General features: G+C 33.1%; 1 protein-coding gene across 3 annotated transcripts in view; it reads right to left on the reverse strand.

The window, feature by feature from the left end:
- The window catches only part of LOC145246041 (Kv channel-interacting protein 4-like), a 362502-nt gene that overhangs the window by 234195 nt on the left and 103836 nt on the right, over positions 1-24471 (reverse strand). Inside the window, exon 1 of one of the 3 annotated variants that reach the window (XM_080107881.1) lies at positions 20786-20883. The exons of the other annotated variants lie outside the window; for them this stretch is intronic. Within the exon in view, the coding sequence (XP_079964007.1) occupies positions 20786-20816 (31 nt within the window). The 5' untranslated portion in view covers positions 20817-20883. Of the gene's footprint in view, positions 1-20785; positions 20884-24471 lie in introns of those variants that run through there. 3 annotated transcript variants of the gene reach the window in all.

Below are 24471 nucleotides of genomic sequence, written 5' to 3' on the forward strand. Positions count from 1 at the left end.
TTAACTAACACTTTCTCTTCAACTCTTATAGATTCTGGCATGTCACATTTTTTCTGCAAACATTCTAACTCTAGTGTGTCGCCATTAGCATTTAAATGTTGCTCTATGTGGTGCTGTTCCAGATTCATGTGTCATGAACCAAAACACTGCTTCAGCAAGTGATATTCCCATCTCTCACATAGTTCTTTTATAGTTCTGTGGTTCCATTTTATGATACCATTTCTACTCGGCTGATAAGCTGCTCTGTAATACTGCATGATGTTCCGCTTATCCAACATCCTCCGAAATATCTCTATTGCCACCCCATTGTTCATCAGCACTTCTTCGACTGGTCCAGGTTCAAAAAGAATATTTTCTAATTCTCTTGCAATAATGTCTGTTGTTTCTGCTCAAGTCTCTCTCCAAATGGCAAATCTCCTTGGCCCACGATCTACCATAGATATGTAGTTTCCTCCTCCATGGTGTGTGACGTCAATAGATAACTGTGTCCAATCGACGGCTACATGAACCCACCTGGTTCCTGAATGGTTAGTAGCGGGTCGATCGTCTGACATTGATCTCAGTTTCTGACTCTTTGGCAGACTATCCCTCATCACCTCCGAGTAGATCTTCTGCATTAGATAAAGCATTTTTTCTATTCCTACATGGTGTATCTCATGCAGTTCCTTCACTTTATCTTGTTTGACACAGCACGCTGTCGTTATCCTTCTCTTTGGTTTAAACCAATTTTTTCCATCATGGTCAGTATGTTGGTCTTATTTTTGCTGGTGGGCCCAAACGTTGCACTTAACTTTAAGTCAAATTCATCAATCATTTCTCTTAGACTCCTTAAACGTCGTAAGATAATTAATTGTGCTGATCCTTTTATTTGAATTCTTTTCTCATCAGTTATCATAAAATTAACCCAGCTATGAACAGTAACTGAATCAGTTCGGATCTCGATTTCTTTCAGAGCTCATTTCAATGCAAGGTTTACACCCTTTACCGCAGCTTCCAGCTCAGTGACGCTTCTTTTTTTAAGAAACTATTTTTTAATAAAAATAATTCAAATAAAAAAATAAAAACTCATATCAGAAGAATTAACAGTCCAATTAAAATCAAACGAAACTTTAGGATATTAAATTGTCTACTTGTAATCAAATAAACATGAGGACATATAAATTTGGATTACCTTTCCTTGGAGCGTATTTTTCCCACCAGGAATAAAATTGTTGTCATGTTGACATAGCATCAGAAATTTTAATTGAAACAACATACTTTTAAGCTCCTAATCAAAATGCATGTTGACATAAGTGTATTTAAGTAAAGTTGTCAATATAGATGGTTGCTCATTTGTGGGACATAAGTAGTGTAATAGATACTTATTATGACTCTGTAATTGACTTAACCAAGTTAATATCCAATCGAATCTACTGCGTCAACTTATATTGAAATAGTATTGGAAAACATGTAAAACAGACAATATTGGAGATTACTAGCTGTCTCTACCTGGCGGTGTCCAGAAGTTTTTTTTAGCTTCATTAATAATTTATAAAATTAAATAGAATTTTGTCGCCTACAAAAAAAAATGAATAAATAAATAAATGTGAAAAAGATTTTTTATTCTCTTTCAAAGGTAAAATTTGACCATTTTTCCTTTCCAACCCCATTAAACTAAAAATTGAACATTATTTAAAATTAAGAATAAATTTCAAAAATATTTTGTGTTTTGGAGAAGGACTTCAGCTCAGAATCACATCTTAGCAGAATACCATTTTATTAATTTTGCAACTAGACTAATGATATTTATGAATAGATTATGAAAGATGTTATGGTAACCTTATTGTACTAGTAGATCAAATAACGTTCAATTAAGGGAAATCGTTTAACAAAACTGGAAGAAAGAGGTATAATCAGAATGAAATTCGAAAAATTAACTCAAATTAGATTTCTTCATGATATTGGTGAGAGGTAGCGGATTTATCTCTTACTCCCTCCATAATATTAATAATCAAATAACGAAAATGCTAATCGGATCAAATATAAAATTTGATAAAATTGATTGTAAATCAAATTTTTGCTTTAAAAACACAGTAAGAGGTAGTAATCTGGGCTATATTGTGTTTAATATAGTTTTATGCAAAGAGGTTAAAAACTAGTGTAAACTCTCTGTGAAAATTCAGATATCTATGATTATAAAACATTAATTAAAAATATTCCGCACATTTCAGTCGCTTAAGAAAGAATGTTTAAAGAGTGTTTAGGGGGCAGAATTTCCCCCTTGATAAAACAAATATTTCAGATTTATATCGAATTTGATCCATAGTCATTAAACACCAATTAAACAAGTTTGAATTTCAATTTCTTCATAAGACCCCTTAAGTTTAACTTCTTGAATCAGAATCATGTAATGGATTTTGATCAAACTTGGAATAAGGATTCTAGACATAAGGTGCAGTAGCATTATATTTTGATTTTAATCTTCATGAGGAGGACATCAAATTAAAAATCGCCTTAGTATTATTCAGTTTTCTTTCTTACATTTTATAAATCGGTAAAACTTCAAGTAATAAATATGCCCCAAATTTCAGTTAGGTTGTAGGGGGGGACATAATAATAAGATTCTCTTTAAGCTTAAGCCTCAAATTTTAGAAATTTTGTAGAATGAATGTGCTTTGATCACTGTTGAAATAAATATCCTAGACATAAATAAAGTATCATTATATGTAGATTTTAATCTTTGTAAGAGGACATAAAAACTTTTCAGGGAATTAATGTTACCCATCTTGATGTGTTCTTCTAGTTGTAATAAGATAAGAAGCTTCTGTAATTAAAAAAAGATTTGGTTTATGAATTAATTTTAATAAAGAAGTGAAGGGAGAAATATATAGTATAAAATTATCAAATTATCTGTTTCTCTATTGGTTAGGAAAAACTGCCACATAATAGCTAGTTGAGATGTAAACTAAACAAAACATCATCTCCAAATACACATAAAATAGTTTTACATTCAAAATTTCATCTTTTACCATAAAGGTGTTTAATTAACTTTTAGCAACAAAGTTTATGAATATACTTTTCAATTGGGGAGTATATTTTTAACATAACTGAACGAAGACTGATTATAAAGAGTATAGTAATCTCATTTTGACAGGAAAGGTGCTAAACAAAACCAAATCACAGCTGTAGGATTTCTTTTTTTTTTTTTACACGTTTCCATTTCTGAAAGCGTTTTTGTGCACATATACTCTGAAGAGCTTCAAGTTTAATTTAGATTTATGAATTGTGAAAAAAACTTCTCATTTAAATTAGATGTCAAGATACAATAATAATTATGTGGACAAAAATAATTATTACAGAGCAAAAATGCAATATATTTCTATTAAAGTTTCTATCGCTTTCTTTACTTCTCTCTATCTGTCCGTCTATCTTTCTATCTTTCCTCCTCCTGTTTTGCTCCGCTCACTCTCCATCCCCATATTTCTTCTTACACATACACACAGACAACTCGAGGAATGAGTTAGCATTCTCATTCAAATTAGTCCATAATAACATCGAAAATAGTTGGACCCCCACCCCCACCCCACCCCAGATACTAGATTCAAGCTGGGATCGAAATATTACTGCTTAGAAATTAGAAGTGCTGACTATAAAAAAATAGCAGTAATCGTTCGATCCCAGCTTGAATCAAGTATCTGTGTAGCTGTACTGAAAAGTCGAACAATATAGAATCGTCCTCACAAGCATATTATCATACCCATCTATGTCCACATAGACACTCACATGCACCTTAATTCATGCGCACACACATCTCCACACTCACACATACATCTACACACTCACACATGCGCACATACATCTACACACTCACACATGCATGCTTTAACCATAAAGTATGCTTTTTGTCATTTGTCATATATTACGGAAAATACTCCTACTAATACATTTTAATTTTATGTAATAATAAATAGAATAAGAGTTAGCATTATTTTTCTGCTATTTATTGTTACAGAGGAAAAGAAAACAACCTTATTCTAGGAAATAAGTATAGAAGTTGCTGTGGTAAATAGATGCATATAAGATGCGTGAAAACACACACATCATCGATGCAGAAATGTATGCACCCTATACAACCGCATTCGTTTTAAAAAGGCTAATGTTAATCGTATGTTGTGTGTAAGATCTTTGCAGAATCAGATTTAAACAAATCATCAATTGTAATTACTATTGTTGTAAGGAATTAATTAATGTGCTTTACGATTTTTTATTTTGAATTTATTTTTGTGTTTACACTGTGAATGCAAACCATACAAACATAATCTTTTCTTATCAGACATAAAGTCTCTCCTGAACGCCATATAATATGCAACGCCATATAATACACAAACCACAGAGAAAGGAAATTACACCAAACATTTGCATAACAACACAAAACATTGAGAATAATAAGTTTATAAAATGTATTAAATATATTTGCTGGTACATCTTGTGCTCTTGTTTCGGTTTCTTCAGTGAAGAATCCAACGCAGAGGTTGGATCAGGTGTGCATCATTAATTGCACATGTGATCATAAATCTCCCAACAATCCAGACCCGTTGGGCAACTCAATATCAATTCTTAACTTCTAAATCAAGTAAACAACACCGGGGAAAGTTCTGTGTATATAATTATTGAATGTGTATGCTATACATATATATATATATTTATATATTGTTCACCAGCTAATACCATGGTTGATTGCAGTCAGCAAGTGCGTATGGGATTAATTGTAAACGAGCCACCAAGACGACAGGTAAAATATTGTTACATGAGGATTGCAAGAAAAGGTGTAAAGTGGGCATAAATAGGATGGTGAAGTAGCTATAATATGCATGTACCGACATATGCATTATAAAAGCATTTGGATAATTTGCAAAATGCAGACAGAATATATATATATATATATATATATATATAATTCGGTATGTAAAAGTTTATATATTTCTATGTATAGGAATCACTCACTCTTAATTTAATTAAGTGATCATTATAAATTTTGAAACATGTTTATTAAGCGTCATAAGTAGCTGTAATGTGGGGTACATTTAGTTATTTAGTTTAATTTAGTTTTGTACAAAGGAAAGCCCTCCATAAAAAATTCAGATCCTTTAGCTTCGTTAAATTTTTACAAATAGGTAAGACATCAAATAATAAATGTATCTCAATTTTCAGTTTCTTTGAAGGGTTGTAGAAGGACATGATAAGACTCCTTAAGCTTAAGTCCTAAATCGTAGACATTTTCTAAAATCAAAACATTTAATAGATTTTGATCAAGATTGGAATAAGGATCCTAGATAGATAGATTCAAAATTTAACCACGAAACTTATATATTGCTCTATTCTTAAATATTGAGCTTTTCCTTTTTGGCTAGGATCTCCTTGAAAGTATTACTTCAAGTAATATCTATCAGGATTTTTCATCTGAATTCTATCAGTGTCTTATCTCGCATATATATATATATATATATATATATATATATATATATATATATGATAAATGTGTGTGTGTGTGTGTGTGTGTGTGTGTGTGTGTGTGTGTGTGTGTGTGTGTGTGTGTGTGGAAGAGATAAACATTTCCTAAAAGTTAATAAAAATGAAGTTTCTTCATACATAAAAAGCAATGGTGCACTGAAGTGTTATGACATCGCTAAAGGGTTCGAAGAAGACAAACAATAACATTTATATTTCTAAAGATTAAAAGACATGATAGATAAGCAAAGAATAGATAAGAAAAGCATTACTTAAATTTTTGAGGCAAATTCAATGAATTAATTCCTTGATAGTTTCCTTTTCTTTCACTTGGGGAAAATTGGGACACTTTGTGTCAGCCATTTTTATTTCAGTAAGATCTTTCTTGAGCTCCATATTCCTCGAGTTATAGCAACAATTTTGTTTATAAAGTTGGGAAGATACACATAAGAATTAGAGATCAGGTGTTGCAGCTTTTCTTCCATTTTTTTTCTTTTTTAATGAAAATAATGAATTTTATTGATGAGCAAGGTGAAGATAACAACTCACGCACTAGGAGAATTGACACCTCCATACGTGAATACAGCCAACTCCGGTTCATGCAACCCTGCTTTGAGCAGGTAGGATTTATCACTCATGTGACTAACCCAACTAATAAAAGAGAAGGAACAGAGATTAATACACAATCCAAAGGCTAGTTAATAAACATTAAAACTCGGGGAATGGGGGTATATACTGTACCGGATAAGTAACTATTGCTTATTAATTTCCCAGTTATGACCGAAATATTTTCCTAGAATTCCCATTGTTCATGCATTTTGAACCAGAAATTGTCATTTATCTATAGTATCTAACATTCCTCAATGTAAAAATGCTATTCTTTTTAACACTTTATAAAGTAGAAAAGTATTATATACCAAAAATGTAACATATAATAATTATATTTTGAGTCGATTATTATCATTATACTATTACTATTACGATTACTACTAATACTACTACTAATAATAACTAATACTACTAGTACTACTACTACTACTAATAATAAAACTAATCATCCCTTTCTCCCCAAAATCGATGGCACCAGCCTCACTTAATAGCGTGCAAAATAGTCGTGAAGGTTCAAAAAGGACGAAGAAATCAAAGAGGAAAGACACTAACCAGTTCTTCACTGGGCGAGTGCAAAGAGTACTGTGACATTGAGGAAGCTTCTTGCCATCCAAATTCCAGAGAAGACCATTGGTTGTCGCGAGCGAGAAATCAATAGTAAGCGGCTGTTGTGATACTACAATGTCATTTGTAATGATCATCAAAAGGGGTGGAGAATGCTGGGGGGGGTTTGTTACTCAGATTCAAGGAAACACAATCGATTATTATCGATGAGCAATCACTGATGATGACCGGTGTGAGAACCCCAAGTGAGTTGTTCATAATAATTATCATACAAGTAATAATAATAGCAATAAATTCATCTAAACGAAAAGATTAGCTATGATAATATTTGACAATAAGGAATAAACCTGCCAAATGGTAGATTTTCCAAACAAAATAACAATGAAGATGAAAACGCATTAAAACTAAGTAAATAAATAAAAGTTGACAGAGGGTTGAAAGGAGTATCCAAGACAAAGAAAACTACTGCAATGTCAAAAAATATAGGAGCATTAATTACAGATAAAAAAAACTATGAAGAATTGAAATCAAAAGGAAGATTACCACCAGATCAATCATGACACTGCTGAAAACAACTGAAATATTAAGAAAATCCTGATTACAAAAATCGATCAATATAGACAGGTAACACTTATCAACCACAGATAGACTGAAATGGAATAACGTTGTGTAAACTCAAAAAAAAAAACATATAGAAAAATATTACATAAAACCAAAGGAATCAAAATTATTAGAAAAAAGAACATGTGGCACAAAATCAGAAGCGTCAAAATACCTGTTTCCTGTAAGAGACACTCTGATCAGGTACAAAAATAACTAAGAACAGACCCTTCATCTAATCGCCCCTCCTCCTATAGAAGGAAATCATTCTTGAGAGGGTGTACCTCTAAGTCTGAAGCCAAACCATGTGTTATTCTGACAAAGGGTTGAAAGGAGTATCACAAAAAGTTGTTCACCAGATTATACCATGGTTCATTGCAGTCAGCAGGTGAGTATGGGATAAGAGGTTGTGTCCATATTAAACCCCTAAATCCAATTTGAAATACTCAGAAGAAAACTGAAATTTGAGATATATTTATTAATGTTTGGGGAGAAAGGGATGATTAGTTTTATTATTATTATTATTATTATTATTAGTAGTAGTAGTAGTAGTAGTAGTAGTAGTAGTAGTAGTAGTAGTAGTAGCAGCAGCAGCAGTAGTAGTATAATGATAATAATACCTAGGTTGCCTGAATGATTCAAAGGATGTATTCTCGGCTGGTAATAATAAATCAGTTATATAAATATATTTACCACCTTTTATGGTGTATATTTTATATTTTATTGTTGTGTTTTGCGAACGTATTTTGATTTTAATTCTAAAGACTACTCTACGGTAATCCCAAAAAACGAATGCTGTTTGAAGTAAATTTCAAGAAGAAAATTCAAAGGATCTCAACATATGACTTAACCAATTTTCACGCTTTATTAGCTTTGAATTGTTGGCTGCCATTTAGTCGCAGAGTTTAAAATATTTTTCTGTGACAATACAGTTGCCATTTATGTTTACGGTTTTGGAGATCTGCTGCATTCTTTCCTTCGTCTGAGTTCTCCAATGGCTGGAAATTCAACCACTTCAAAGCCAAAGTAGCCGTAAACGTAGAAAAGCCAACCTTCTTCAGAGTAAAATATGTTGCATGATCACCAACAGTCAACACCAAACACTCTCACAACCATCACAATTTCTTTGGGTACTTGTATCATGTTTGCCTATTAAGCCAATAAAAGGAGACCACTTAAAAAACAAAAGAAATATTCGTTTGGTGTATATATATATATATATATATATATATATATATATATATATATATACACCAAAGGAATATTTCTTCAGGTTTTTATTATATATATATATATATATATATATATATATATATATATATATATTTAGTAGAAATGGTAATTAACAAAAACCTGAAGAAAGTGCTCAATACTGTTGTAGAGCAAATATACGTTTTATTTTTTATTACCGTTTTTTTTGTTCGGTTACATTTTTGTTTCAGCTACACGACCATTTTTTGACCGTTATGTAGCCTCCTCAGACTTTACAGAAAAGTTCGGTTATGGTGGAATGAAGGGATGAATGATGTCAGGGGAGGGTGCGAGAAAAGCTGAAAGAGAAAAGGGGGAAGGTGGGAGGCGAGGTGCTTGGTCGGTCGGTAATGCTTTAGTTTTGGAGTTCAAGAACATTAGGTGGTTGTGGGGGGGTCTGGGAAGTTCCTCTCTGGTGTGACTAAGGACATAGGGATATATGGAGGGGAAGGGAGATATGTAAAGGGAAGTAGAGGAGTTTATTTTAAATTTCAGGTTCTAAGGTTTAGGTTGTTGGCGTCTCGTTAGTGAGATGATTTCTTGGTAAGTATGTCTTGACCTGTTGGGTGTTCTCTTAGGCTGGGAGGCAGGGGGGGGCTACGATTCGGTTTATCTATTTTATTTTTATTTTTTTATTATTTTATTTTATATATTTTTTTTTTATTTATTTGTTGTTAAGTACTTTGATAAGGTTAGCCTTGGACCGCACGCCTGAGCACACACATGCGAGCATACCCACACATATACACATAAAGAAACACGCACATGTACACAACGGCCAAAAAACGGTCTTGTAACTGAAACAAAAATGTAACTGAACAGAAAAAAAACTGGCGATAAAAAATAAAACATATATATATATATATATATATATATATATTAGTTTTATGTACCCAGCATTGCCCGAGAATCTTCATCTTCACTTTTGCCCCAATCCTCTCCTTTTAAAGATTTTTTCTGTGACATCATCACATATCACGTCATTGTACATGACGTCATCACATATGTTTTGCCACAGAAAAGCATTTCAAACTCTGCGACTGAATGGCAGCCAACAATTATAAGAAAGAAAGCATGGAAATTGATTAACCCAGTCATATGTCGAGGTCCTTTGGTTCTTGAAATTGTTTTAGGGTTACCATGAAAGTAGTCTTTAAAATTAAATCACATATGTGATGACGTCATCTCTCTATAGAGACATCACACTTGACAACCAAACAAACACAGTAATACGCACTTGTTATATATATATATATATACTAGCAAAAGTACCCGTCGTTGACTGGGTTCAAAAACAGCCTACAGAAAATGGACTCTGATTTATGAAAGTATGATAGGTTATGAAAAGGAAGGTTTGGAAAGAGATAGCTTCGAATTTGGGGGTATCAAAACCAAAGCAAAATATGATGAAAGTAAAAATAAAATAGATAAACCCCATAATTTATTATACCATACCTGTTCACACTGAAATATTTATCACAATATTCTCTGGATCTATATTAAAAAAAACTTGTTAAACTTTGTGACATATTTCCATTCTATGGAGGTCAGGCGCGAACGAACACTCCATAATTTTATTATACTATATTTCTTCAAACTGAAACATAACTATCAAAGTATACTTACGCAGATAGATATGAAAAGTCTTTATTAAAGTTTTTGCCTTTTTCGATTCTATGGAGGCCATGCACGAACGCAGACCCCACAATTTTATTATACCATACCTATTTAAGTTAAAACATACTTATCAAATTATTTTTATGTACATCTATATCAAAAACACTTGTAAACGTTTTTTTAATTTTTAAATTTTTTATGTCCATACTTTGTGGACCAGGCGCGAACGCAGACCCCACAATTTTAATGAACCACTGTTCTACCAGATCAAATATACCCATTCCTGTGTCTTGATACATCTTCTATCATTATATGGAATCAGTTTTTTAAAATAGTCAACCATATAGGAGCCTATTCGTGACCAGACACACACACACACACACACACACACACACACACACACACACACACACGCGCGCACGCACGCGTACACACACACACACACGCATTCAGCTTTATATTATATATATATATATATATATATATATATATATATTATTTTTAAAATATAATTATCCACTGACACGTGTTTCGTCGTCTAAGAGTCATCAGAGTGACTGAATCTAGTGAGATTCGAAATATGTGTCAGTGGATAATTATATTTTAAAAATAATATATAGACCGCTCCCCATGTGGGGGTACCAAATTGGTTAAAGGGAAAATTATTCCCAACTAGCATTTAGATAAAAATACACTTTCGTAAATAATTGAATCCATTCAAAACATATCGCTAAAACAAAAACAAACAACATTTATATATATATATATATATATATATATATATATATTTATTCATATATATATATTTATACATATACTTATATGCATATATATATTTATACATATATGTTGTAATTCACAACACACACACACACACACATATATATATATGTCTCAAGTAGTTTTCCACATAGATGCACACATACAATGCCTACTGGGGAGAATTGAATGCCTACTAGACACCAACCTCGGGTGTCTTCGGTCTCTCTGTACAGGGGTTTACCAGGGACTCTGGTATGAGGATACTTTCAATTTTTAATTTAAAGTAAACTCTGACCAAATATTCGAATTTAAATGAAAATAAAAATAAATCATCAAAGTGGCAGGATGTCGCCCAGGATAAAAAGATCCTCTCAGCATGGCTAAGCACTGGGCCATATGAGGAAAATAACGGTGCACCTTCTCCTTGTGATGTTTCCACAAATGAAAACACTAAGCTGGACATTCCACCAGACCAGTCAAATTCTAGTCCTGGAACCCGGCAAGACCAAACAAGAACCACTAAGTCAAGTCGTCTCTTGAGGAGAAGAAAATTATTCTTCACTGTTTCGCATACTCCAGGTATGAGAAATGGGGTAGGAAAAAAATACAGTATTCGAGGCTTAAATAAAAACTTCACCCTTACCAAAAGAAAAAACAACAACAACAACCACAACTAAGAACTTACTTTTAATTGTATCGCAAATACATAAATATCTCCCAAAAGATGCTCGAGAGTCAATTGAGAAGAAAGCTTTTAGTGAAGCAGCGAGTGATTTCACCAAATCTTACACTGTTGAATTTGCCCAAACCCAGTGGAATAGGGAGGAAAAATGAACATTGATTTGGTCAATGGAATACGCAAAAATAAAATATCAAAAACTCACAGACAGTTGTAAGCAATGACAACAGATTTTTAAGCACCATTGCCCAAACAAGAAGGGGATTGATAAGGAAAAGTTAACATGCCAGAAATCTAATTTTCTGAGAAACAATGTCTTTTCTGGTGAGCAAATAGCCAAGCTAAAAAAAGATGTCCATGAAATGGCTAAAAACAACATCTGCCCAATCAGCAATCCCCTCCCTATACCCAAGATCTGCCAAACCAAACAAGAAGACACTACAACAAATTCTCACATGACAAAGCTCCCTGAGACAATGCCAACAAGTCTAAGGCTTAGATGTCTACCAAAAACAAACCAGAAATATATCCGACATGCCACTCCATCAAATAATCCAACATCTCCCCAGGAATCACTTCCAAACATGGGCAGACATACTAACAGTATGTCCCACTTCAACATGTGACATTTGACGCGGACCAGTTGGAACAAGAGGAAAAGCTGACAAACAGAATAGAAATAGCACGATGTCTAGCTGTTGAAGATCGGCCTAGACTGTTAAAAATTAGTATGAATAAAGCCTTCAAGGTGCTTGTTTCAAAAGTCAACGATGCCCTTGAAAGAATCACTCCGATTAACGCACCATTGAGTGAAATAAATCATACAACATACGGGGCAGCATGGTTTATTCAATTAAAACTCTTACCCAAACACCAGGAAAGTAAAAGAGCAAACATGAAGGCTAAATCATATAACCTAGCCCGGAAACGTAAACTCCAGCAGAAAATAGACAGACTCCGAAAGGAAACTGCCCAGATATATTCCTGTGAAACCCCAGGCAAAAAACTAAATAAGAAGGTGAATAGGTTGAAAACTATTATTCCCTCCAAGACCAAGCACAGCTAAGAGCTAAGTTGGCAGAACATCAGGCTGAGAGAAAAACCTTAGCTGCACAAATAAAAAATAAAACCAAAAACTTGGAAGCAAAAAGGATAAATAAACTTTTTGCAACAAACCTAAGAATTGTCTATAGGAGCCTCGTTAAAGAAGAAATAAAGGTGAGCTCCCCACCAACACAAGAAGAAGTTGAAAACTTCTGGAGGTCACTCTATGAGGACACGAAAGTACATAAAGAAAACAACTGGATAAATACCATCAAAGAGGAGAACAAGAAAAGATGCCAGCTCTAAAAATTACAGTAATTTCAAGACCCCAGGAATAGACCAAATACCAAATTTCTGGCTGAAAAAACTGAGCGCACTTCATCATCACTATGCCAAGGCATTCAATTGAATCATCAGTGGAGATAAAGAGCCGCCTTTGTAGGCAGTACATCACCTAATCCCAAAAATAAGGACACCCACGTGGCTAGCAAATATAGACCAATCTTCTGCCTCACAACAACCTACAAGCTCCAAACAGGGATAATCGCTGGTGCAACATACGACCATCTGATTGCTGGTGATTACCTTGAAAGTGAGCAGGAGGGGTGTACAAGGAAAAAGCTAGGCACAAAAGACCAACTCCTTATAAACAGAATATTAGAAGACTGCAGACGACAAAGAAATCTGTCAATGGCTTGGATTGATTACAAAAGGCCTTTGACAGTATACCTCATTCCTGGATACTTCACTGTTTGGACTTGTACAATGTGCACACTGATATTACATCATTCCATCAAAAACAAATGGCTAGATGGTGCACATCATTTACATTACAGCACACGGAAGGAAGGATACAGACCCCAAGCATAAAGATCAAGCGAGGAATATACCAGGGAGACAGCCTCTCACCACTCCTTTTCTGCCTCACAAGCTACTTAAGCGATCCAATGCTGGATACAATCTCAGCATGGGCAGAAAGAAGGAAGAAAATAAAAGAGTAAACCATCTACTCTTTATGGACGACTTGAAACTCTATGCAGAATCCGAGAAACAACTTGTCTCTCTGATAGGCATCGCTAAACATTATACAGAGGACATCTGCATGGAATTTGGATTCGACAAATGCGCTAAGTGCACCATAAAGAAAGGAAGACAGCATCAGAAAATCTTAATCTTGACAATGGCTCTATTGAAGACCTTGAAGAGGATGCTGTCTATAAATACCTGGGAGTAGAGGAGAATGAGACACTTGAACATGGAAAGATGAGAGAAAAAGTGCAGGAAGAATACTTCAAGCAACTTAATAAAATTCTCTCATCAGAGCTATCACCAAAAAACAAAATTACTGCCATTAATCAATTGGCAATACCCGTTGTCTCTTATGGAATAGGCATAATCAATTGGCCACAAAACTGCATCAATAGCCTTGATGTAAAAACTCGGAAAATGCTGGCCCTTCATAAAATCATTTACAAACATCAGTGCATGGACAGGCTGTACTTACCACGGAGACTTACGACTGAAATAAACCACACATTGAAAATTTTTTCATGATTTTTTTTAAAAAGTGCAACAGAATGTACATTACATAAAATAAATCCAAGGTAATTTTTTGATTCGATTTAAATTACATTTTTATACCTTACTTTGTAAAATTCATAAAAGTCCACTTTGAAGAAAAATAAATTTCAAATTGAATCTTGTAACCTTTATTTTTAAAGCCTATAGTAAAAACATTTTGTTTAACAATTTTCATGCCTTGGATGAAATGCTTTTCTAACTTGTATATTATCTTTTTAAGATTATATTTTAAAACTCTCCTTCTCTCTATTTCAGTTTGTATTTCTCCTCACACCACATTTTTGCAATCCCCTCTTTCTATTATTACAGGTGAATATTCTCTCTGTTCAGTTTGTATTTCTCCCCACACCACAACTCATTTTTGCAACCCCCTCTTTCTATTATTACAGGTCTGAATATTCTCTCTGTTTCAGTTTGTATTTCTCCTCACACCACACCTCATTTTTTGCAATCCCCTCTTTTTAATACAGGTCTGAATAATGAGAAAATCTGAATTTTTTTAACAAAAACTTTAAAATAACTTTTTTAGATTAAATTCTTTTAAACTTCTTTCAGAATAGAAAATCTTTAAAATTTAATAAGGAACATATTTCATACAGGTTTCATCAACAAATATTCAGGACATAACGAGAAACGTAGAGATGAAAATTTCAAAAGGAATGTATAACTGGTTATGGTCAATAGTAGTCTTCGCCAGTGAAAGTCTTTGTTATTGTTATTCTATTATAATTATTATTTAAAACATTTTGTGTCCTGCTCTTCCGCGCAAGGACTAATGTACATTAAACATATTATGTACATATATATACATATATATTAAAACATATTATATATATCTATATATATAAAAATGTAATTCTTGGTTCGTCCAAAGTATTACCAATTTAATTGAAATTTTCAGAAAATCTATCTGTAAAGTCAATGAATGTTTGCATGTTATTAAAATAATTTAACATTGCGAATTATAAAAATATTAATTAAAATATAAATATTTTTCGAAGTCGTTTCTTCGAGACTTGCCCGGTTTTATTTCTGGTAACTTCCATTTCAACTACTCACAAATTACAAGATAAGTAAAAAAAAAAAAAAAAACTTACTCATGCAGAGAGTGATCCGTGCTGAAATAATAATGTTATTATTTAAAAAGCCATTCTTAACATGGGGGAGGGAGGGTGTTTTGTACCTATTCTGTGCTTTAACCTTACAATTGAATAAAAACATATCATAAAACTTTAATTAAACGTGGAAATACGATTTTAAAAAATAGCGTGGATCACTCTCTGCATTAGCACAAAAAAAAATAATCCCATATTTGAAAAATTTAAATTCATTTATGTACTTACAAATTTTTAAATTTTAAATTTCTTTATTTATGTTAAGGCTTTTCACTCATGAAACATTACGTTTTAATTGTTTAGTTTCTTTTCACGGCATTGTTTACATAAAAAAGTTTGTTTTAACTTTTTCTAAACTGTTTCATTTTTACGACATGCCTCAACGTATTATAAACACCCCAACATCCCCATGTATAAAAAAAAAACACGCCCTTCCATAAACCTCGAAAGTCGTTCTTAATATGGGGAGGTTGGGGGTGTTCATTCTGAAAGCCGTTTTAACATGGGGAAGTTTATAATATGCTGGGGCGAGTCGTAAAATTAACGAAGTTGCTATCTATTATTTATTGCAAAAATTGCTTGAAATTTATTTATTTGACAAAAAAAATTACATTTTGTTACTCCTTGGGCGTTGAGTTCCATGGCGACCAGCAGAAAAAAAAATAATAGTCGCTCCCTTAGTCTTCCACCCCACCCCGCACGTAACATCTTTTATTTACTGACGTTGCCGTAACTAAACGATTATTTGTCACATTTACAAACATTTATTTATTTTGAAAAAAACTTTTACTTTTTATGAATATTAAAAGAAAAATGGGTACTCATGCTGAAATAATAACGTTATTATTTAAAAATGGGTACCATGCTGAAATAATAACGTTATTATTTAAAAAGCCATTCTTAACATGGGGAGAGGAGGGTGTTTTGTAAAAAAAAAAACATATCATAAAACTTTAATTAAACATGGAAATACGATTTAAAAAATAGCGCGGATCAATCTCTGCATTAGCACCGAAAAATGTTACTAAAACATTTATTAATAATTTCTCACTTTTACAAACATTTGATTTAATATTTTTTTTTAAATGATGACTTTTATCAGTTAAATTTTGTAAATATCCCCCCCATCAATGGTGTTTATTCCGAAATCCATTGTTAACATGGAGAGGTTGAGGGTGTTTATTCTGAAAGCCGTTCTTAACATTTGTGGAGGTGGACCTAATGTAAAAAAAAATAAATAAATAAATAAATAAAAAAAAAGACTAAATCATTTACTGATAACTTCTCACTTTTACAAATATTTTTTAATTTACATGCGCGGATGAACAAATTGATGAATAGTGCGAAAACAAAACGTTTTTGTAATAAACTTCGGGATAATTTTTTGGGTAAATATTTACATTTAGGTCCACCTCCACAATTTTCTTTTTTAAATGACAACTTTTATTGATAAATAAACTTACTTCTCTGCCACAGGCACTGACCCCTCCTTTTTTTTTAATAGTATTTTCGGGTGGGTATGCTGACAACAAATATCAGTTAAATTTTGCTAATAGTCCCCCTCCAAAAGTGGTGTTTATTCCGGAAGCTGTTCTTAAGATGAGGAGGTTGGGGGTGATTATAAGGTGGACCTAATCTAAAAAAAAACAAACAAAAAAAAAAAACAATTTTTGTTATGTGCACATAAGCAACTATTTTTTTATTCATTTATTTTTTTTACTTTTTTTTTATTTAAAAATTAGTAAATTTCAATGAATATAATAATAAATTATTTATCATTAATATGTGTTTTTGGTTTTGTGTTGACTGAAACTTTTTTTTTTCATTACAACAATAATGAACCAATTTAAATCTTCCGGCATGCGTTTAAGGGTTATGAAATTATCAATAAATCGTTTAGTTACTAAGCCAACGTCAGTAAATAAAAAAATGTTATGTGCGCATGCATTAGCCTTGACTAGGGGGGGGGCTAAGGGAGCGACCATTAAATAATTATACTGGTCGCCATGGAACTCAACGCCCAAGGAGTACCTAAAGTGGCACTTATGCACTTATGTTATCATGCTATTTTTTAAAATAGTATTTTCATGTTAAATTCAAATTTTACAATATGTTTTTCTTTTATTAATTTGTTAAGTGAAAGTACAAAGTCGGTTTCTAACGTGAGGAAAATCTAGCCCCCCCCCAAAAAAAAAGGGGTACTCTGGATAATAACAAAACATTAAAATTGCCTCAGTCTAGAAAGATTTCTTCTCTACTGAACGAGGAAACAAACGGTGAAGTGTAGTTCACCTTCTGTTTCTCTCCTCCTCTCTCTTCCTCTCTTAATATCTCTCTCTATCCATCTCTCCCTTTCCCTCTCTCAATCTACCTTTCTCTCTATATCACCCTCTCCATCTCTCTTTGGGCCCCTTTCTCTCTCTAACTCCCTCTATCTCTCTCCTTTCCTCTGTCTCATCCCTCTCTGCTTCTAACTCTCCCCCTCTCTCTGTTTATCTATCAATCCCTTTATCTCTCTATCTCCTTCTCTTTCTCTATTTTCCTCTCACTTTCTCTTTTCTATCTATATATCTTCCTCTCTATCTGTCCATCTCTAATCCCTCATCCTATTTTAGTCTCCTAAATTAATTACAGTGAATAAGGCATTGTCAAAACATGGATAAATCCTATTTTAGTCACCTAATTTACTGACTGTGAGAATAGAAGTTATTTGGAAATTACTGCTATCTTGAACAGCACCAGAAGTAACTGGTAAAACCTTTCTAATTAAATTGATTTTGGCAGCCACTTGGTAACAAAATGACATAAACCTAGCCCTTGCTGCATGAGGAATACCTGCGACCTTTCTGCCAAGTAGAAGAATTATTTATTCTACTTTAAAACATTCAATTTTTCAAAAATCTCATGTTCGACATCTCCAAAACATCCAATATGGGGAAAAATATTGCAGAAATACAAACTTATTGTTTAGGATGAATGCACAATGGTACGCAAAAAATCACTTGAGACTCTTGGTCGATCCTTGCAAGATTTGCATGGCAATGTCAGACTATTTGGGAATGCAGTAATATTGCTTGCAGGAGATTTCAGACAAATGTTACCTGTTATTCTTCAATCAACACCAGCAGATGAAATAAATGCTTGCCTCAAATACTCTACTTTTTTGTTCTATGTGAAGACATTAAACTTAACTCAAAATATGCATGTCCAGTTGCAGACTGTCCGATCCGCACAAAAACTTTTGCATCACTTGTGGGAAATTGGGTACGAAAAAGTGCCAGCTGATCAGAGTTAAGGGCAAAATTCTTTGACTTTTAACTACTGTAATTTCTGTAATTTTATTTCATCAAAATAATAGTTAGTTTAAAAGGTTTTTTGCAGATATTCAAATTATAAGAATTCCATTTGACTGAGTGAATGAGCTATTCTTGCAGGGCAATACAAAGATGCCCATGAACTTAACGCTATTATTCAATGTAAAATTCCAAGTGAGGTAGTCAAATGCAAATCCATCAACACTGTTGTGAAAGCAGATAAAGTGGTTAATTATCCAACAGCTATATTTGCCAGGGATGCCACCGCATGTATTGCAACTGAAATTTGGTGTACTAATTATCATGTTGTGAAATATAAACCAATCCAAGCTTTGCAATGGCTTGCAGTCAAAAAATTAACAAACAATATCATAGAAACAACAATCTTAACAGGACCTTTCACAGATGAATATATCTTCATTCCATGCATTCCTATGATTCCATCGGATAAATCGTTACACTTTAGGAAATTGCACTTTCCAATTTTATTGTCATTTGCAATAACCATCAACAAAGCACAGGGAACAATCTTTACAATTGTGGGTCTTACAGTTACACACTGACTGTTTTTTCACATGGACAATTTATGTTACATATTCAAGAGTCACCAAACCAGAAAATCTCTACATCAGCTAAGAAAATGGAACAACAAAAACTGTGTACCCATAAGAAATGGAAAATTAAACCTATAAGAAACATGCTTTTTCTCATTTTGGAACTTTTTCCATTGCGCCAATTTGAGCCACAGCAACGCGTGGCAGGGTACAGCTTTTATATATATATATATATGTTCGTGTGTGTGAGAGAAAAGGATAGAAAATTAGATATTTGGATTTAAATGTAAATCGTGGCTGGAATTTATAATGTAAATAAAGTAGTTATTTGTGTATATACGTGTGTGTGTGTGTGTGTGTGTGCGTGCGTGTGTGCGTGTGTGTGTGCGCACGCGCGTTTGTTCAGAAATGCCATTGAAAACAAAGTCATATGCCAAGATCGAAGGCTGAATGAAATTTGCGTGGAATCTAAAGTTGATATTTTATTTTGTATCAGATGTTTTACAATAACATTGTTAGTGCTAGATATTAATTTTATTTATAACTTAAAATTTTTAAATGATTGAAATTCAAGCAAATACAATTATAGAAATAATAATAAGAAGAGTTCTAGTATGGGAGCAGGAGCATAAAAGAGTTGCCAATCATGCCTCTGAAATGTCAAAGTTCCAACTCCTATTTTACAGAAATGTGAAGAATAATACAAAATTCCTACTCAAAAATAGAGGGGATTCAGTAAAGAGTTTCCTTTTTCCATGTAAAAAAATTATTGTTTATATTGTTTTCTTATAATCAATCGTCTACATCGGCCTTATGTCTATTTCGGCAACTCTTGTCTTTTGAAAACACATACTCCGGTTATGGTGGCTTTCCCACATTTATAGTAAAACAGTATTAAAAATTAGTAACAAAATACAGTACAGTACATAATACAGTACAGTACATAATACTATATAAATGCATATAATCAAATAACATTATAAATAACACCGTAAGGCGGGGCGAATACCGTAACCAGGGTCCGGAAAACATCGTAATCTAAAAAGAACGTATCCTGGGGTTCTTCTGTACTATTATTATATTTTTTTTACGTTAACGTAAATACAATGAAACCTCATGGCTCACAAAAAATAACCATATTTAATGGTCACAATAAAAACCATATTTCAATACAGAATAAACATTACAATAATTGAACATTACACCCGAAATACGAGAAAATGTCGGTCGAATCAGAGTGAAAAATATAAATATCAACGCTGATGAAGACAACAGTCAAAAGAAAAAGAAAATAGTCCAACGTTGAATAGTTGTTTTTTTTTTTTTAATGTTTATTACATGTTTTTTTTTTCACCACGTGGTGAATCGATATTGTTTGAATGTGCGGATTTTGTAGAAACATTAAATCTCAACAAGAATATGAAACACAAATATATTAAAAAAATTTAAAAAAACATAACACAAAAATAAAATTAATTTTAAACCCAAGATAAGAAGCAATTTATATGTGTTTGTTTTTTATAAACTGGATCTTTGTGAATGGAAGGAAATAACGTTGAGATTTCGTTTTTATGGGTTTTTGTGTGAAAAATAAACATTCTTACCAACCTGATGTCCAGCTTAAATCGTCTTCGTCCATTGAAAATAGATAAAGTTTTAACAGCTGTTAGCTATTGGGAGCCACAGGTGCCTACTAGCACAAACTATAATAGACAAGTCAACAACAACAACAACAACTATATATATATATATATATATATATATATATATATATATATATATATATATATATATATATATATATATATATCGATATCTGAGTGTGTGAGTGAGTAAAATAGGGAGAAAAGAAGTTTGTATATATCTTTCAGTGTGTTCATATCAATTTACCTACATCAATAATTGTATCAACTATGTTTCCATCAACCAATCGATCAATCAATATTGATATATAGTGAGTATGTTCGCACACTTCAGTAACTTAGCTTTAATGTATTGCGTTTGCATTCATTTATCTAAACATATATGTAAGATATGAAGAGAATTTGAATGCCTACTGGATAGAATTGTAATGCCTACTGGAGAGAATTTGAATAGCAATTAGACACTATCCTCGAGTATCTAAGGTCTTTCTATAGAGAGGTTTGTCAGGACAATCTGGCATGACGGTAGGTTTCTCTGACTAAATATTAAAAATCACATATTATTTGCAGCCCAAATAAACTCTCCTCGCTATGGTTACCCCACACTGGCTTTTGCAAGGAATGATGCACCTTCTTCAAGTGATGTTACATCGGGTAAAAGCACGAAACTGTATACTCCTTCAAACTAGATGAATTCTTGTATTGGAATCCAGTAAGACCAAGTAACTACAAAGAAAGATATACTATAACATATTAAATTGATCAATTGGGGAAAGGAAAATTGTTCTCAACGTTTTACTAACTCACTGTTGGCTTTTTGGCCAAGGTCAAAGTGTAGTATGCCAACGTGAGTCCGCCGTGGGACCAGGAAAGACAAATGGCTATGGCGAGAATGGTGATTTGAACGTCGTATCTGCAAGGTGGCCAGGAGGTATTGTCTTTTTCTGATCAGGATCTGATTGCTTTCTTTAAACACCAACTACGGATGAAAATCAGATGTGATAGAAGAAGGCGGCATCGCACTGCATTTGACAGAAGATGAATACATTTAGCAAGTCTGTGTGTACAAAAAAGAGCCAAATTTGAATACGTGTTCCCCACGTGAGTGTGGAATACGCAGTTCCGTCAAGTGTAACTTTATCTTTAGCCTCTTAGCTAGCCGAGTGAGTGCTCCATTCCTCCTCAACTAGGAAGTCTCCAAAATCCCCACCCTCTCCTAACTGCAATTTTCCACCCCTCCCTCTAAATGTCACCCATCTTGGAGAGAAAGAAATCAATAAATAACCCACCACCCCTCACCTCCAAAATTTTCTTATCTCCATTTCGTCCCATCTAGAGGGCACCTCCACTTAGAGACTGTTCTGCAAGAGCTGAGGTTCTTTTACAAACCGAAGTGGAACGGGCAGTCTATCAACTAGACGGGGTTGGAAGGGTCCTACTAAACATTGCTTGTATTTTTTCATCCCCCGCCCTCGACACAAGTGAATTATTGTATTAACTTTATTGTTATCTTTTTTTGTTTTGTTTTTACACGCTAATACAAAAATGTTTTAAAAATTGGGTGCTAAGTAGGACGCCCCCAATACGAAAGGGCGAATGCAGTATTATGGTGGAAGAAGATTCTAGCTAAGAGATACTTTTGTTTAATTTTAAAGTGACAAGGATGACCAATGTCCCCCATTTACCCCCCTTCTGATTTGGACTTGTGCCTAAGTTTTTTGTTCATGTTTATTTTTGCCTGAATAAAAGATTTAATATCTCAAAGTGTAGTATCTGTTCTTCAGGTGCTGCACTTCAATTTCTTGTTCTCTCTCAGTGGGAGAGAAATCCTTCACGACTGAGACAATTTTTATTCTTGTTCCTTTTCTGGTGTCTAACTCTGTCCCATGGGGAGGCATTGTAAATAGGAACTCGCTGTTTGAGAGATAAATAACTTTAATGGAAAATTGGAATATCTGTGTATACCATATAGAATTCAAATGTTAGCCCGATGAAAAGAGCCTCTTGATTTCTGAGAACTTCAACTGAACGAAAATGAAGTAAGAGCAGAAGATACCCAACATTGCCCGAGTGGAAAATTAATATAAAATTAGCTTTCAACACATTGTGTCTAAAGTGTGTGCCGAACAAAAATAAAAAAATGAAATCTAATAGATTTCTACCTTATTTTGACAATATTGTGTGCGGGAGGACTATTTTCAAAAGACACTTGTTTATATGATTTATGCAACAATCATTAACTTTATTCCTGAGATGATTACAAAATTTTGAATTCGAAAATGAGTAGAAATACCATCATTGGTTTGCCTTTTTTTACCTTAGAAATGTTAGGGGTACATTACTTTATTTTCGGTTAAATTGATTTTATATACGGCACAATCACAGTGACACGCCGGTTCTCACCAGGTCACCGAAGTTAAGCAACATTGAGCCTGGCAAGTACCAGATGAGCGACCATTTGGGAAGGCTAGGCACTGAATGTACCGTGCGAGTCGTAGAAATTTCCAGGTTGGTATCTGGGGGTTGGTATCTGGTGGTTGGTATCTGGGGGTTGGTATCTGGGGGCGCATTAATTCACTGGGAGAGATGCACCCCCAGTCTTCGTTACACCATGTATCTAGAAGGAAACTCTGAAGTAAAAAACCTGTGGTCTACTGTATATTCTATCCTGTGGTAGTCTTCTGTACCGACAAAGATGAGTAGTAATTCCAAAAAGCGTGGTTGGTTCTACACAAAGCCTTCTCCACAATAAGCAAATCATTTGTGTGGATTTCTGAGCAACTTAGTTGTTGTGGTGGAAGTTCATATGTCGAAATCGCCGAGAGAGTCCGTCATATATATATATATATATATATATATATATATATGTAAATTAGTAGGATCCATATCCCGGTTTTGCCCGGGTGGAGTATAAAACACTGATTGAATTATAAAAAAATATCCATAAAATATTTTAGGTTTTAGAGTGAGAGATCACTGTGTGTGAATTTTAGTGGATGACGATTAGGTTGTTCGATTATATATATATATATATATATATATATATATATATATATATATATATATATATATATATATATATATACAGAATAAGATTTACTGTTATAAAGAAACAGTAGAGAATATAAAGATAAATAATTTTGATAAAATAAATATTCCAGAATGTGAATATAAGTTCTCCCCTTTATGTAATAGTTACCAATATCGATATTACTGGTGATAAATGGATTTTTTTTCGCTAAAAAATTCATTACAGAACTAAACTATAGAGAATGTTTAAATTATGTGAAATGTGTGAAGAAAATAATTAAAGTTTTATGTAATTTCATTCTATGACAAAAAAAAGTAAAAACTATTTCTACATTTAGACGCATAGAAGAATAAGTGCCTAGATTTGTAAATAAAAAAGTCGAACGTTAAAAAAAAAATGCAGACATCCTAAAACCTGAATCATCTCCTTATAAACTCACAAATAATTATGGATCTCCAAATGCTTCAAAATATTATTGTTAATAGTTCTTACTCATAAGTTAACAAATAATGTAGCTTCGTCTGTAAAGGTATAATATATATCATGCTTATTGTTAGAATTAGGAATTATAGGTGAACTTTCAGATACTTATAAAAGAAATAACTGTGAAGCTGAGAGAC

Source organism: Euprymna scolopes, chromosome 23 (genome assembly GCF_053919585.1).
Source record: "Euprymna scolopes isolate OS-2025 chromosome 23, ASM5391958v1, whole genome shotgun sequence".
NCBI classification, from domain to species: Eukaryota; Metazoa; Mollusca; class Cephalopoda; order Sepiida; family Sepiolidae; genus Euprymna; species Euprymna scolopes.